At 41.4% G+C, this 14,816-nt stretch overlaps 1 protein-coding gene across 7 annotated transcripts in view; it reads left to right on the forward strand.

Annotated features, from left to right (window-relative positions):
• The window catches only part of GINS1 (GINS complex subunit 1), a 29,404-nt gene that overhangs the window by 3,307 nt on the left and 11,281 nt on the right, over positions 1–14,816 (forward strand). The window contains exons 1-4 of one of the 7 annotated variants that reach the window (XM_026016336.2): positions 2,939–3,160; positions 7,673–7,737; positions 11,503–11,601; positions 12,110–12,200. In XM_026016336.2, coding sequence (XP_025872121.1) covers positions 3,086–3,160; positions 7,673–7,737; positions 11,503–11,601; positions 12,110–12,200 — 330 coding nt within the window. In that variant the 5' untranslated portion in view covers positions 2,939–3,085. Of the gene's footprint in view, positions 1–2,938; positions 3,176–7,672; positions 7,738–11,502; positions 11,602–12,109; positions 12,201–14,816 lie in introns of those variants that run through there. The other 6 variants (XM_026016335.2, XM_072727399.1, XM_026016337.2 and 3 more) reach the window with 6 other exon arrangements.

Consider the following 14,816-nt stretch of genomic DNA (forward strand, 5'->3'; position numbering starts at 1 on the left):
TGTCCTATAGCAATTTGGTTCTTAATACAGAAGAGGACCTAGAAAGGGATAGGAAGTTCTTGCTCTCTGATATTCCACATTCACTGTCCATGTGGTCTGTTTTTAAATACAACCCTACACTGATGACACCCACATTGTATCTCTAGTCCACACTCCTTCCTTGAATTGCATGTTCCTCTAATGGTTTACTCATTCACTCATTTCACCTAAAGTTATGTTCAAAGCTGATCTCCCAACTCTTTCCCCACCCCTACTCCATGTGTAACCTTCCTGCTTCAGGAATGGTAGCCTTGTATTTGCATTTCCTTAGGCCAAAACTCGGGGATCATCCTTGAATCTTCTTATGCCTGATTCAGCACTCCTTTCAAAATCTATCCAAGATGCAACCACTTCTCACCACCTCCTCCATCCACACGCTGGGCCAAGTTGCCATCCTCTCTCACCTGAATTATTTTAACAATAATTTTAATAAGTGGTGTCTTGCCTCCACCCTTGCCAACTTTTGCTTACTTTGCTGTCAGAAAGGTCCATTTAAAGATGTAGGTCCAGTCCTGTCACTTGTTTTGCTCAAAAATACTCATTCAAGTTTTCTTTAAAACAGAAAGCTTATGATAGGGCCTACAGGGTCCTACCTGGCATGGCCTCAAGCCCTCATTCTGATCTCAGCCACTAGAGTCTCCCTCCCTTTTTTTTTTTTTTTTTTTTTAAGATTTTATTTATTTATTCGTGAGAGATAGAAGCAGAGACATAGGCAGAGGGAAAAGCAGGCTCCTTGAGGGGAGCCTGAGCCACCCAGGAGTCCCTCCCTCCCTTACTTTGCTCCAGTGTCACTGCCTCCTTGCTGATGCAGGGGCCCCAAGGAGAGGTATGGTTGGCATTTGTGTGAGTCACCCAGTCCCCCTCCTTGGGACCTTTGTACTTGCATTCCTGCTGCACGTGTAATTCTCTGCCTATCCTATGGCCCCATCTGCACATGGTTTATTCCCTCCCCACTACAGGTCTGTGCCTTCTCTGAACACTAACTCCAAACCCTCAGATCCTCTCATCATCACTGACCACAGAATTATTTACCTGCCCTGGCTTATTCTTCTTAGCACGAAACTAATAAATTTATCATCAATATATCTGTATCCCACACTGGAACATAGACTCTGAGAACAAGAACTTTGTTCACTACTTTATATTCAGTGTCTAGAACAATGCGCAGTATATAGTAGGCACTTCATAAATATTTGCTGAAGGAGTAAAGAGTCATTACAACCCCTCAGAAGTCCATACCGTTGGCCCCATTGTATAGGTAAGGACCTGAAATTAAAAAGGTTTATGACACAGGAAGGTTGTGGATACTGGCAATTTTTGGCATGCAATCCTGTAGCACAGTCCATTATAGATCTGTGTATTTAATAACTTAGGTAAGTTATGCCTTACTGTAGAGCTGAAAAGGAAATGTCACTTAATTTAAAGATTCAAAGGCTTTGTAGGCCATTCCCATGCTCATTCTCCAGATTACACATCTATTGTATATATATTTGCAAAAGAGAAGGTTTCTAGAGTTAGCTGGAATGAATCCAGTAATATTACCTTTTTAAAAATATTGCTTTGTAAAAGGTAGCCAAATAAAACAAATCGTTTGTATAGCAGTCATTTCTTTGATAGAATCAAATCTATCAATTCTAATGAAAATCTAATGAATCAATCAAATCTAATGAAAATTTCCGTAATCATGTAGGTAAGATTATGGCGGTGTGAATTTGTGTTAATCTAGGGTATTTTCCCCTTCTGTAGACTTTGTGATTAGAGTTATTTTAAAAGCGTTTTAAAATTACTCCTTGGGCAGCCCAGGTGGCTCAGCGGTTTAGTGCCACCTTTGGCCCAGGGCCTGATCCTGGAGACTAAGGATCGAGTCCCGTGTCAGGTTCCCTGCATGGAGCCTGTTTTTCCCTCTGCCTCTCTCTCTGTCTCTCTGTCTCTCTCTGTGTGTCTCTCATGAATAAATAAATAAAAAATCTTAAAAAAAATAAATAAAATCACTCCTATAACATCAAAGGTGGTACCGGGAGTTGAAATCTTAAATCTAAAGTCTGTGACTGGGCAGCCCCGGTGGCTCAGCGGTTTAGCGCCCCCTGCGGCCTAGGGCGTGATCCTGGAGACCCTGGATCGAGTTCTGCGTCGGGCTCCCTGCATGGAGCCTGCTTCTCCCTCTGCCTGTGCCTCTGCCTCTCTCTCTCTGTGTCACTATGAATGAATGAATAAATAAATAAGTCTTTAAAAAAATAAATAAAGCTCTTTAAAAAAAAAAAAAGTCAGTGACTTCAGAAGCTGTGTGACCTTGGAAGTTCTGTTGTTGGCTCCCTGGCTGAGTCAGTCCCGGGTGTCCCAGGTGCGAGCCCCAGGGTCGGCTCGGAGTCCACTCGAAGAAAAAGAAGTTACATACTTGCTTTCTAATCAGTACCAGGAGTCTTAGAAGCACCGCCTGACGATTAATCATGAGAATTAAATGAATGTCACAGCCCCTACCACACAGGAGATACCCAATGAAAGTTGGTTTCCCTTTTCTACTTAACAAAAACCCACCTGCAAAACTAAAACGAAATGCTATGTCCTAAGATTAAAGCACACCCAGTTTCCGAGCATTCCTTCTCGACCTCAGAGTGAACCCCCTTGGTCATAAATAAAAATGAACGAATAAATGGAAAAAAGAAGTTGCGAGATATGCATATATCGCGAGCTGCGCCTCAAAAGAGTCTGCTCAGACTAGGTGGATCGCAGGCCGGGGTGGATGCGGCCTCTCGCAGCCCGGGAGCCGACCTGGGGGAGCACGCAGCACCCACCCCCAGCCTTCGCCCCTCCTGCAGTGCGGCTGCGCAGCGGCGGCAACTGTCCCTTGGCCGCCGCCGTAGGCCGCGAGGCCCAGAGCGCGTTTCTATTGGTTGGGCATGTTTGGCGCCAAAGAGCCGGGCGGAGGCGAGTGTCGGCAGCTGTGGGGCCGGGGGCCGTGGGAGCCCTGCGCGGCGTGCGTGACCCCGGGACCGTTGGCGCGAGAGCCGGCGGTTGACGTAGGCCTCGGGACCGGAGCGCGTGGGATATGTTCTGCGAGAAGGCCATGGAACTGGTCCGCGAGCTGCATCGCGCGCCAGAAGGGCAGCTGCCGGCCTTCAATGTGAGGGAGGACGCGGTAAAGCGGGCTAGTCTTGCTGAGGGGCGGGGGCCGGGGCCGGGGCGGGGGGGCGGGGGACCGGGGGGCCGGGACCGGGGCGGGGGCCGGGGGGGCGGGGCCGGGGCGGGTCGGCGACCCTGGGGTTCTGCCCTGTCCCTGCAGACCCGGATGTGGGACTGGGTCCTGAGATCTTGGAGGCTGGGTTTTCTCGCGGGGCCTGCTCTGAAGTCGGAAACAGAAATTTTGGAACACGGAAAAACAGAGTTTAGCAGGAAAAAGAGAGTACCCCTGTTTTTGCCAGCGAGTTGGCAAACAGAACCCGACGTGGGACTCCATCCCAGGTTTCCAGGATCATGCCCTGGGTTAAAGGCGGCGCTAAACTGAGCCACTGGGGCTGCCCTGAGTTTTGTTTTGAACGTTAAAAAGCGCCTGGTCAAACAGGTCATTTTGCACATGAGACTGAGCCAAGAGAAATTAAAGATCAAGTTAAGGGACTGTCTGAACATACAGCATATTGGAGCAGAGCCTCACCTCGGACACAGGTTTCCTAGATTCCTGTTCTTTTAGAACAGTTACCTCATTTAAAAAGCTAGGAGACAGTAGTGGGAACTTCAGAGATTCTGGAATGCCAAGGTGTGTAGGCTGTAAAATATGACTCCATACTGCAGTCAGACAACTGGGCACTTTGAAGGTCATCTAACATAAGAGGAAATAAGCCCAAAGAGGCACAGGCTTGTCAGCAGAAACTGGCCACACCAGCCTTGCAACTGGCTCTTCAGACCCTTAGTCTTTCCAGCTCTCTGTTTCACACAAATTTTAAGTGTTGGTTTACCACTTTTGGGAGAGCTGGGGCGGGACTTAGAAGTTATAAAATCACTCCTTTTTCTAGGTCTTAGTTTGGCAGAGCACCTTTTGCACATGCACCTTCTACTGACAGACCCACCTGCCAGCCAGGTGACTGACTCAGTAGCCTGGAAGACTCAGCCTGAGGAGGCTGGCCGCTCTGACACAGCCAAGCAGGGACAGGCCAATCCATCTGATTGATCTGAGGGCTGATAGGCCCATTACCCACATGACTCTTCAAGAATCATTCCTCCCAGGAAGATGATAGTCACTGGATTTAGAGCAGGAACTCTGCCTTGTTCATTCCAGGATCTCTCAAGGTTAGTTGCTGTGTTCAGCAAATTGAAATGATTGCCCACTTTCTATATGCAGAACTAGTAATAGTTTAAGTGAGTTTTTAGGAAAATTATCATAGCTCCCAGCCTGACATGGGAGCACAAAACTGTGCAATTTTCACTGCAGATTCTAAAAAAAAAATTAAATCTGAAATCATTTTTATAAAATTGTCTATTTTTATAGAACTATTTTACACACCTTTGTATACCTGTAGATCTATTTGTATACCTGTAGATCTATCATGCAGGAGTTTCAGCTATTCCTTAAAATATTATTTGCTGATAAAAGAAATATTTAACAATTCTTTTTTTTTTTAAGATTTTATTTATTTATTCACGAGAGACACACAGAGAGAGGCAGAGACATAGGCAGAGGTAGCACCAGGCTCCTTGAGGGGACCCCAGGTGTAGGACTGGATCCTGAGACTCCAGGATTATGTCCTCAGCTGAAGGCAGACACTTAACCACTGAGCCACCAGGCATCTGTGTGTCTGTCTCTCTGTCTCTCTCTCTTTTTTTTTTTTTTTTTAAAGATTTTATTTATCTATTTGACAGCACAAATAGGGGAAGCAGCAGGCAGAGGAAGAAGGAGGAACAGGCTTCCCACAAAACAGGGAGCCCCATGCAGGGCTTGGTCTCAGGACCCTGGGATCATAACCCGAGCTCAAGGCAGATGCTTAATCGACTGAGCGACCCAGGCACCCCTATTTAACTGAATTCTAATAAATCAGACTTTTCCATGCTCTCTTTTTAACTACTTAATGAAAGGGAAGACAGAGGTCATGCTTAGGTTTTTTATTGGGAGTTATGTATTTTCTTATGTTTGAACAGGGTTAAGTTCTTTATTTTGCAGTTATATTAATAATGCCAAAATGTTTTTGCTAATACATATATGTTGGCCCTAAAAATAGTTGGGTCACTTATCTTTGGATTGCTGACAGACCTACTGTGTAACATTTTTGAACTCCAAAATTTTAATGTTTGTATCCTTCCAAAGGAAAATCTTTAAAAAATTTGTCCCAAGATAGGTAGTAGAGAAATTCCTTTGGTCCTTCCGTTGTTGCAAACCAAAACTGTTTGTTTTTTGTAGTAATCTTTTTGAGATCTGTTTTCATTAAAGTTATTTACATACTTTTGTCATGCCTTATTGCTTCTATATAGGACTGTTGTGTGGGTTTTTTTGTGGTTAATTTTATTGAGATATTAATTTATAACAACAAAATAAAATTTAGCAGAATATTTTTTTTAAATTAATTTTTATTGGTGTTCAATTTACCAACATACAGAAAAACACCCAGGGCTCATCCCGTCAAGTGTCCGCCTCAGTGCCCGTCACCCATTCCCCTCCACCCCCCGCCCTCCTCCCCTTCCACCACCCCTAGTTCGTTTCCCAGAGTTAGGAGTCTTTATGTTCTGTCTCCCTTCCTGATATTTCCCAACATTTCTTCTCCCTTCCTTTATATTCCCTTTCACTATTTTTTATATTCCCCAAATGAATGAGAACATACACTGTCCTCCGATTGACTTATTTCACTCAGCATAATACCCTCCAGTTCCATCCACATTGAAGCAAATGGTGGGTATTTGTCGTTTCTAATTAGCAGAATATTTTAATTTTACAACTGTGTACGTCCTTGTAAGCAGCACCACAGTCAAGATTTCTGTCACCCCAAGAATTCCCTTCTCCCTTTCTGTGGCTCCCTACCACCTCCAGCCTTAGGCAACCACAGATGTACTTTCTGTGACTACAGATTATATTTGTCTTTTTGAGGGGGAGGGTCTAGATTCAGTGTGCCAGGAGATGCATACTTTTTCTATAAAGGGCCAGCAGGGATCATACAGTATGTATTCCTTTGTATCTGACTTGTTTTGTTTAGTACGAAGTATTTGAGAATATCCTTAATCAGTATGTTGATGGTGTTGTATTGTCGGTACTTCATTCCCTTTTATAATGCTTTTTTTTTTTTTTTAAGATTTTATTCATTTATTCATGAGAGACACAGGCAGAGGGAGAAGCAGTCTCCATGCAGGGAGCCCGACATGGGACTCTATCCCGGTACTCCAGGATCACGCCCTGGGCTGAAGGCGGCGCTAAACCACTGAGCCACCCAAGGATCCCTATAATGCTTTTTTGGTCTATTTTTTTATTGTAGTAAAATATATATAACATGAAATCTTCCATTTTAACCATTTTTATTTTATTTTTAAAAGATTTTTTAATTTCTTTATCACGAGAGACAGAGAGAGAGAGAGAGAGAGAGGCAGAGACACAGGCAGAGGAAGAAGCAGGCTCCATGCAGGGAGCCCGATATGGGACTCAATCCTGGGACTCCAGGATCACGCCCTGAGCCAAAGGCAGATGCTCAATCGCTGAGCCACCCAGGCACCCATTTTAACCATTTTTAAGTGTACACTTCAGCGCTGTCAATTACATTCATATCCTTGTGCAACTATCACTCCTCTTTGAAAACTTTTTCATCAACCCAGACAGAAACTCTGTAACTATTAAGCAATAGCTCCCTACTTCCCCCTTGCCCCAGCCCCCAGTAACCTCTAATCTACTTTCCATCTCCATGAATTTGCCTATTTTAGATATTTCAGGTAAGTGGAATCACACAATATTTATCCTTTTGTATATGGTTAACTTCACTTAGAATACTGTTTACAAAGTTCATCCATGTTGTTGCACACTGTACTACATTCCTTTTTCTCTACAGATAATAGCCCTTTGAATGGATATACCATATTTGGTTTATTGGTTCATCAGTTGAGGGATATATGGGTGTTTTCACTTTGGGGCCGCCATAAATAATGCTGCTCTGAACATTTATGTACATAGTTTTTTTTTTTTTTTTTAAGATTTATTTATTTATGATAGAGAGAGGCAGAGACACAGGAGGAGGGAGAAGCAGGCTCCATGCCGGGAGCCTGACGTGGGACTCGATCCCGGGACTCCAGGATTGCGCCCTGGGCCAAAGGCAGGTGTTAAACCGCTGAGCCACCCAGGGATGCCCCTATGTACATAGTTTTTGAATGAATATATATTTTCAAGTCTCAAGTGTATAAGAGTGGAATTGCTGGGTAATATGGTAATTCTATGTTTAACTTTTTGAGGAATTATCATACTGCTTTTTATAGGGCTGTACCATTTAATATTCCTACCTCTAATGTATGAGAGTTCTAATTTCTCCTCATCCTTACCGACACTTGCTATAGCCACCCCTCTAAGGCATAAATGGATTATTGCTTTTTAATAAGAAGTGTAGAGTAGATCACATGTTGCTATAGACTTGGAGGAATTAATGGATGTGTATCGATATCATTTTATATGTTCTAGGAGGATGGACTCAGGCAAGTTCTGGAGGAGATGAAAGCTTTATATGAACAAAACCAGTCTGATGTGTAAGTTTTGATGAGATTGATATTTTTTAAAAACTTAAGAAATATGATACTGAAATCAGATAATGTCACATCAGTTTTTAGATACGATTTTTAAAAATTTCTATTATTTATTTTTTAAAGATTTTATTTATTTGAGAGAGAGAGTGAACATGAATGAGCAGAGAGAGGGAGAAGCAAACTCCCCACTGAGCAGGGAGCCCAATGCGAGGCCTGAGCCAAAGGTCGATGCTTAACCGACTGAGCCACTCAGGTGCCCCGTGATTTTTTTTTTTTTTAATTCTCTGTGAGCCTGATCATACTGTAGCTATACAGGACTGAGGGGATTTGTGTTGACCACCCTAAATGTATACAAATTCAAATCATGCGTGGTACATAGTAGATGCTCAATAAATATTTGTTATTTGAATGATATGACTTGCAGGGAATTAGAGTGAATCTAGAAGAGATGAGATAGGAGCAAATAAAGATCCTAACAATGAAACAAAATAGTTTCCACTGCTCACTTTGACTAAGAGCTGCCTTAGTGCATTAAAGGGAGAACATTCAATTTATAGACTTGGTAGGAGCAGCCGTGATTTCCAAGCTTGTGCACAGTTCACCAAGAACCAATGCTAATGGAAGGCTACAGCCTGGTGAATGAGAGAGCTCTAGGTTTAGAGAACATTTGGAGCTGAGCATGGTGGTGGCCCAGTGGAGACAGTGAGCTGTGTGACAGAGTTGATAGGTTCTTGTGATTTGGTGAAGAGTAAGACAAAAAGAACCACCAACTCCAGGATCAAAGGTGAGATATTCAGATCTCAGGCTAGAGAGAAGTCTGTCTGTGACGTGAAGTTCCATCTTTGGCCTTGTTAGGTACAGTGTTTTTATCAGTTACTTGGGCATAGAAATCAGTAACGTGCTGGTAAGATCTAGTGGAACACATGAACAATGGGAGCATTTTCCAACTGCGATGTTTAAGGACAGATACAGAAAAATTTTCACAGATGGAATGAGAACCAGAATTGCAGCCAGTTTACAATAAGTATAAGGCAGAAGTAAAGTCCTAATCTCAAGTTCCCAAGCAATTTGTTTATTATTTCATGCAATTACAGTACTCAATGACTGTGCTGATAAGTGGCTCTGGTATTTCAGCTGTAAACAACACAGTCAAGATGTCTGCCCCCATGGCCTTCACAGTCCAGTGCAGAAGACAGATGTAAATACAGATACACCGAATTGGGATACATGCCGTGAAGGAAAACAACAGAGTTCCAGGGGAGAGAATAATGAATCAAAGATAGGCTAGGATTGAGGAATCCAGGAGTTCTCTCCAAGGAAGAGACATTACAGCTGAGGTCTAAAGGAGAAGCTGGTTTCAATAAGGCAGTGATTGTAGGCAGAAAGCATCCTAGGTGGAAGGGGCAGCATATGCAAAGGCCCTGAGCTGTGAAGGAGGGTGGATGATCAGGACAGTGATAGATAAAGAAGGCCAGTGTGGCTGAAGCTTAGCAAGCAGGCTAAGGGTGACATCAGGTGAGATTTTTAAGCGTGTGGCATGTTTATGTTTTCAAAGGTCACCCTGTATTAAGCTGGGTGAAATAAGCCAATCAGAGAATGACAATTATGGTTTCACTCATATGTAGAATATAAGAAGTAGTGGAAGGAACCATAAGGAAAGGGGGGAAGCTGAGTAGGGAAAACTGAGAAGACAACAAACCATGAGAGGCTCCTGACTCTAGGAAACAAACAGGATTGCTGAAAGGGGAGGTGAGTGAAGTGATGGGGTAATGGGCATTGAGGAGGGCACGTGATGTGATGAGCGCTAGGCGGTATACTATATGTTGGTAAATTGAATTTAAATAGATAAAAATAGGGGATCCCTGGGTGGCTCAGCGGTTTTGCGCCTGCCTTTGGCCCAGGACGTGATCCTGGAGTCCCGGGATCAGGTCCCGCGTCGAGCTCCCGGCGTGGAGCCTACTTCTCTCTCTGCCTGTGTCTCTGCCTCTCTTTCTCTTTCTCTCTCTCTCTCTCTCTATGTCTATCATAAATAAATAAAAATAAATCTTAAAAAAATAAATAGATAAATATAAAAGATAACCCTGTCTGCTATATGGACAGTAGACAAGGGGGACCAAGAGGAGAGGGAAGCATGCTGGTCAGCCAGGTGATAACCAGGTGATAACATCCTGGTCTCACAGGTGATAGCAGAGGTGACCTTGACTTAGTTGAAAGTGAACAGATTAAAGACAAATTTATTTAGGAGGTAGCTTAATAGGCCTTAGTCCAGTAAGGGAATGATTTTCCTGTATTTGCTCTATTTGTACCATTTGCAAATTTGTGATCCAAAATTCCATGCCCCATCCTCCTAATTCCTTGGTGGGTGATGGAAGCCACTCATTATTACCAGTTTCTGTTAAAATTTGTCAGAAAAGATCTATTCCTTTTTAATTACTGATGTAAAAAAACGGTTTTTTAGGAAGTCCTTATGTACTTAACAAAATACTCAAAAAAAAAAAATACTCTGATGTTATCTTTGTACTTTTTATTTTTTTATTTTTATTTTTTTAAAAGATTTTATTTATTTATTCATGAGAGACACAGAGAGAGAGAGGCAGAGACACAGGTAGAGGGAGAAACAGGCTTCATGCAGGAAGCCCGACATGGGACTCGATCCGGGGTCTCTGGGATCACCCTGGACTGAAGGTGGTGCTAAACCGCTGAGCCATCCGGCCTGCCCTGTACTGTTTCTTTATAATCCAGAACACATGGTAAACAATGTGGAGAACAAATCTGACTTTCAGAGAGTGACAAGTGTATACAGCAGATCTAGAAGACTTGATAGGACAGGGACATAGATTTTGCCTCTATTTTCAAGGCCTAGAGCAGGCACTGCAGGAAGGAATCCTTTTCATATTCATCCAATTCCTTTTAAAACTCCAAAGTAGAGTTTTCCTCATTCTGTACATCTGTCTTTGTTTTTTCTTTCCCCATAATTTTTGTTTTGGTAAAATATAAATAACATAAAATTTGTCATCTCAGTCATTTTAAGTGTACAGTTCAGTAGTATTAAATATGTGCATAATGTTACACAGCTGTCATCACCATCCATTTTCATAATCCTTTATCGTGTAATTCTGAAACTCTTTGCCCATTAATTATACATTTGGTTTTTAAATGTGATACTTGTCTAATATCTAAGAGGATGTGCATTTTATAGAGTAAAACCAAAATTTTTCCCTCTCTATGTGAAGAACACTGCAGTATAGGACATGTACATAGTTGAAGATCAATAAATATTTGTGGGATAAATGAAGAACCATTTTGACTCCGTTGTAACTCACTTTATTGTAAGGATTTGGAAAAACCACAAGAGTAGTACCATTTCAAATAAAAACATGACATAAGACCATAAACTTGTGAACCATGATGTTAGGTTTGTTTCTTATCCCATCATGATAAAGGAATTCCAAAAAGTAAGCAAGCATAATGCTTATCTTTTGAAAATAATGGAGATTAATCAGTGTGCAAAAATTCAAAATACCAAATGCTTAAACAAAACATTGACAGCATGATCTTAGGTAGATTAGTTCACTTTTGGCTTTTGGCTTTTTTATCTTTTAATATACTAGTAAAAGCTCTGATGTGGAGGCAGGTACTATTTGGTTAGATTAACTGGTAATTATAAATAGATACAAACATGCAAATCAGTTGTTAGATGGTTTTGAAAATTTTCCTTATGCTGAAATATACATATTTGTTCTTTTCTTCTTATATATTCTTAACCAGGAATGAAGTAAAGTCAGGTGGACGAAGTGACTTGATACCAACCATCAAATTTCGACACTGCTCTTTGTTGAGGAATCGACGCTGTGCTGTAGCGTATTTGTGAGCTTCTCAGTTTTTGCTTGGTGTGGCAGGAAACAGTGGAGGGCTTTCCATGTGGTTTCCTAATTAACTACTTCAAATGGATGACAGAAATTCTTAGATTTATTTTTTTACAGAAGCATTCTAAATACTTTTTTTTCCATTAAATTTTTTTATCATGAAAAATTACCGTATTCATAAAACTAGGGAAAATAATATTATGAGCCCCTATGGAGCCATCATATAGGTTTAACAATTTTTAACATTTTGCTGTATTTGCTTCATCGTGTTTTATTCATCTGTGTTAAACTATTCGAAAACATGATGGGGTTTTACCACTGAATATTTTAGTATGCATCTCTAAGAAATAAGGACATTTGGGCCTTTTATCCTGTGACCATGGCACCATTCTCAACCTAGAGAAACCAAGAACCCTTCCCCACACCCATCCAGTCCATACTTAAGTTTCCCCATTGTCCCCAAGGTGTCTCCTAGGGTGATGCAGTCTCATACCTTCTTTATATCCCAGGTATGACCGATTGCTTCGGATCAGAGCGCTCAGATGGGAGTATGGCAGTGTCCTGCCCAACGCTCTACGGTTTCACATGTCTGCCGAAGAAGTAAGCTCGTGCTGTTGTTCCCATTTCTGAATATGAAAAAATGCTTCTGGTATTGTTCTGTAATGGCATTTATAGTATTACTCTTTGTCTTTAACATCTGTTTTTTTAGCACTTTTTGGTCTGTATGTATTTAGTATATACTGTGATGAGAATGGAGTAATTCTAAATGCTACATGGAAACCTCTCTCATTAACAAAAAAGTCCCATTATGTTACTTATTAGTGATCCATCAGTAGGAATAAAAAACTGGCATTATTATTTAGGGATTTCCATAAAGAGAGAGAGAGTGTTGTGTGTGTGGGCGCACATGTGCATTTTTCTAGTTAGCGTGAATATCTGTAACAAAACTCTTCATTTTTTGAAACAGCTTTAGAAGAATAGGGACTAATTCTTCTTTAAATGTTTGGTAGAGGGGCAGCCTGGGTGGCTCAGTGGCTCAGTGGCTCAGTGGCTCAGTGGTTTAGCGCTGCCTTCAGCCCAGGGCATGATCCTGAGGTCCCGGGATCAAGTCCTATGTTGAGCTCCCTGGGTGGAACCTCCTTCTCCCTCTGCCTGTGTCTCTCGTGAATAAATAAATAAAATCTTTTTTTAAAAATGGAAAAAAATTTAAAAATAAAAAATAAATAAATAAACGTTTGGTAGAATTCCCCTGGGAAGCCACTTAGTCCTGGACTCTTGTTTGTTGGGAGATTTTTGATGTCTGTTTCAATTTCCTTGCAGGTTATCGGTCTGTTCAGGTTTTCTATTTCTTCCTGTTCTAGTTTGGGTAGATTCAGTTGTGGTTTTTTTTTTGTTGTTGTTTAATTTTTTTTAAAGATTTTATTTATTTATCCATGAGAGACACAGAGAGAGGCAGAGACACAGGCAGAGGGAGAAGCAGGCTCCATGCAGGGAGCCTGATGTGGGACTCGATCCCAGGACTCCAGGATCATGCCCTGACCCAAAGAGGGGAACTCAACCGCTGAGCCACCAGGAATCCCAGGAATCCCTGGTACATTCGGTTTTATACATCTCTAGGAATGCATCCATTTCTTCCAGATTGCCTTATTTGTTGGCCAATAGTTGCTCATAATGTGTTCATATAATTGTATTACTTGGTGTTGGTTGTGATCTCTCTTTTTTCATTCATTATTATATTAATTTAGGTCCTTTCTTTTTGATAAGTCTGGCCAGGGGTTTATCAGTCTTATTAATTCTTTCAAAGAACCAGCTTCTAATTTCATTGATCTGTTCTACTCTTCTTTTGGTTTCTATTTCATTGATTTCTGTGCTACTCTTTCTTATTTCTCTTTTCCTGCTGGGTTTAGGCTTTATTTGCTGTTCTTTCTCCAGCTGCTTTAGGTGCCACATTGCGTTGTGTATTTTTCTCATTTCTTAAGTAAGGCCTATATTGCTGTATACTTGCCTCTTAGGACCACCTTTGCTGTATCCCAAAGGATCTGTCTGAACAGTTGTGTTTTCATTTTCATTGGTTTACATAAATTTTTAAAATTCCTCCTTAAATTTCCAGGTTGACCCATTCGTTGTTCAGTAGCATGCTGTTTAACCTCCATGTATTAGAGTTCTTTCCAAATTTCCTCTTGTGTTTGAGTTCAAGTTTCAAAGCATTTTAGTCTGAAAATATGCAGGAAATGGTCCCAATCTTTTGGTACTGGTTGAGACCTGATTTGTGACCCAGTGTATGATCTATTCTGGAGAATGTTCCATATGCACTCGAGAAGAATGCATATTCTGTTGCTTTATAGAAATGGAAGGAAAACTTCCAAAGTCTATGAGGCCAGCTCTACCTTGATCTCAAAACCAAAGACCCCACCAAAAAGGAGAATTACAGACCAATACCCCTAAAGAGCATGGATGCAAAAATTCTCCTCAAGATACTAGTCAATAGGATCCAATAGTACATTAAGGGATTATTCACCACAACCACGTGGGATTTGTTTCTGATCTGCAAGGGTGGTTCAACATCCACATAATCAATGTGATATACTCATTAATAAAAGAAAGGACAAGAATTATATGAGCCTCTCAATAGATGTAGAAAAAGCATTTGACAAAGTATAGCATCCTTTCTTGACTAAAAACTTTTCATGGTGTAGCGATAGAGGGAACATGCCTCAATAGCATAAAAGCCATATACAAAAAGCCCACAATGAGTATCATTCTCAATGGGGAAAAACTGAGCTTTTCCCCCAAGATCAGGAACACAAGGATGTCCACTCTTACCACTGTTGTTCAATATAGTACTAGAAGTCCTAGCCTCAGCAATCAGGCAACAAAATGAAAAAGCATTCAAATTGGCAAAGAAGTCAAACTCTTACTCTTGGCAGGTGACATGATACTCTATGTGGAAAATCCAAGACTGTACCCTAAAATTGCTAGAACTCATACAGGAATTCAGCAAAATGGCAGGACATAGAATCAGTGATCCTGGAGTCCCGGGATCGAGTCCCACATCGGGCTCCCTGCATGGAGCCTGCTTTTCCCTCTGCCTGTGTCTCTGCCCCTCTCTCTCTCTGTGTCTCTCATGAATAAACAAATAAAATCTTAAAAAAAAAAAAAAAAGAATCAGTGCCCCAAAAATGAGTTGCATTTTTATACACTAGCCATGAGACAGAA

The sequence above is a fragment of the Vulpes vulpes genome, chromosome 11 (genome assembly GCF_048418805.1).
Source record: "Vulpes vulpes isolate BD-2025 chromosome 11, VulVul3, whole genome shotgun sequence".
NCBI classification, from domain to species: Eukaryota; Metazoa; Chordata; class Mammalia; order Carnivora; family Canidae; genus Vulpes; species Vulpes vulpes.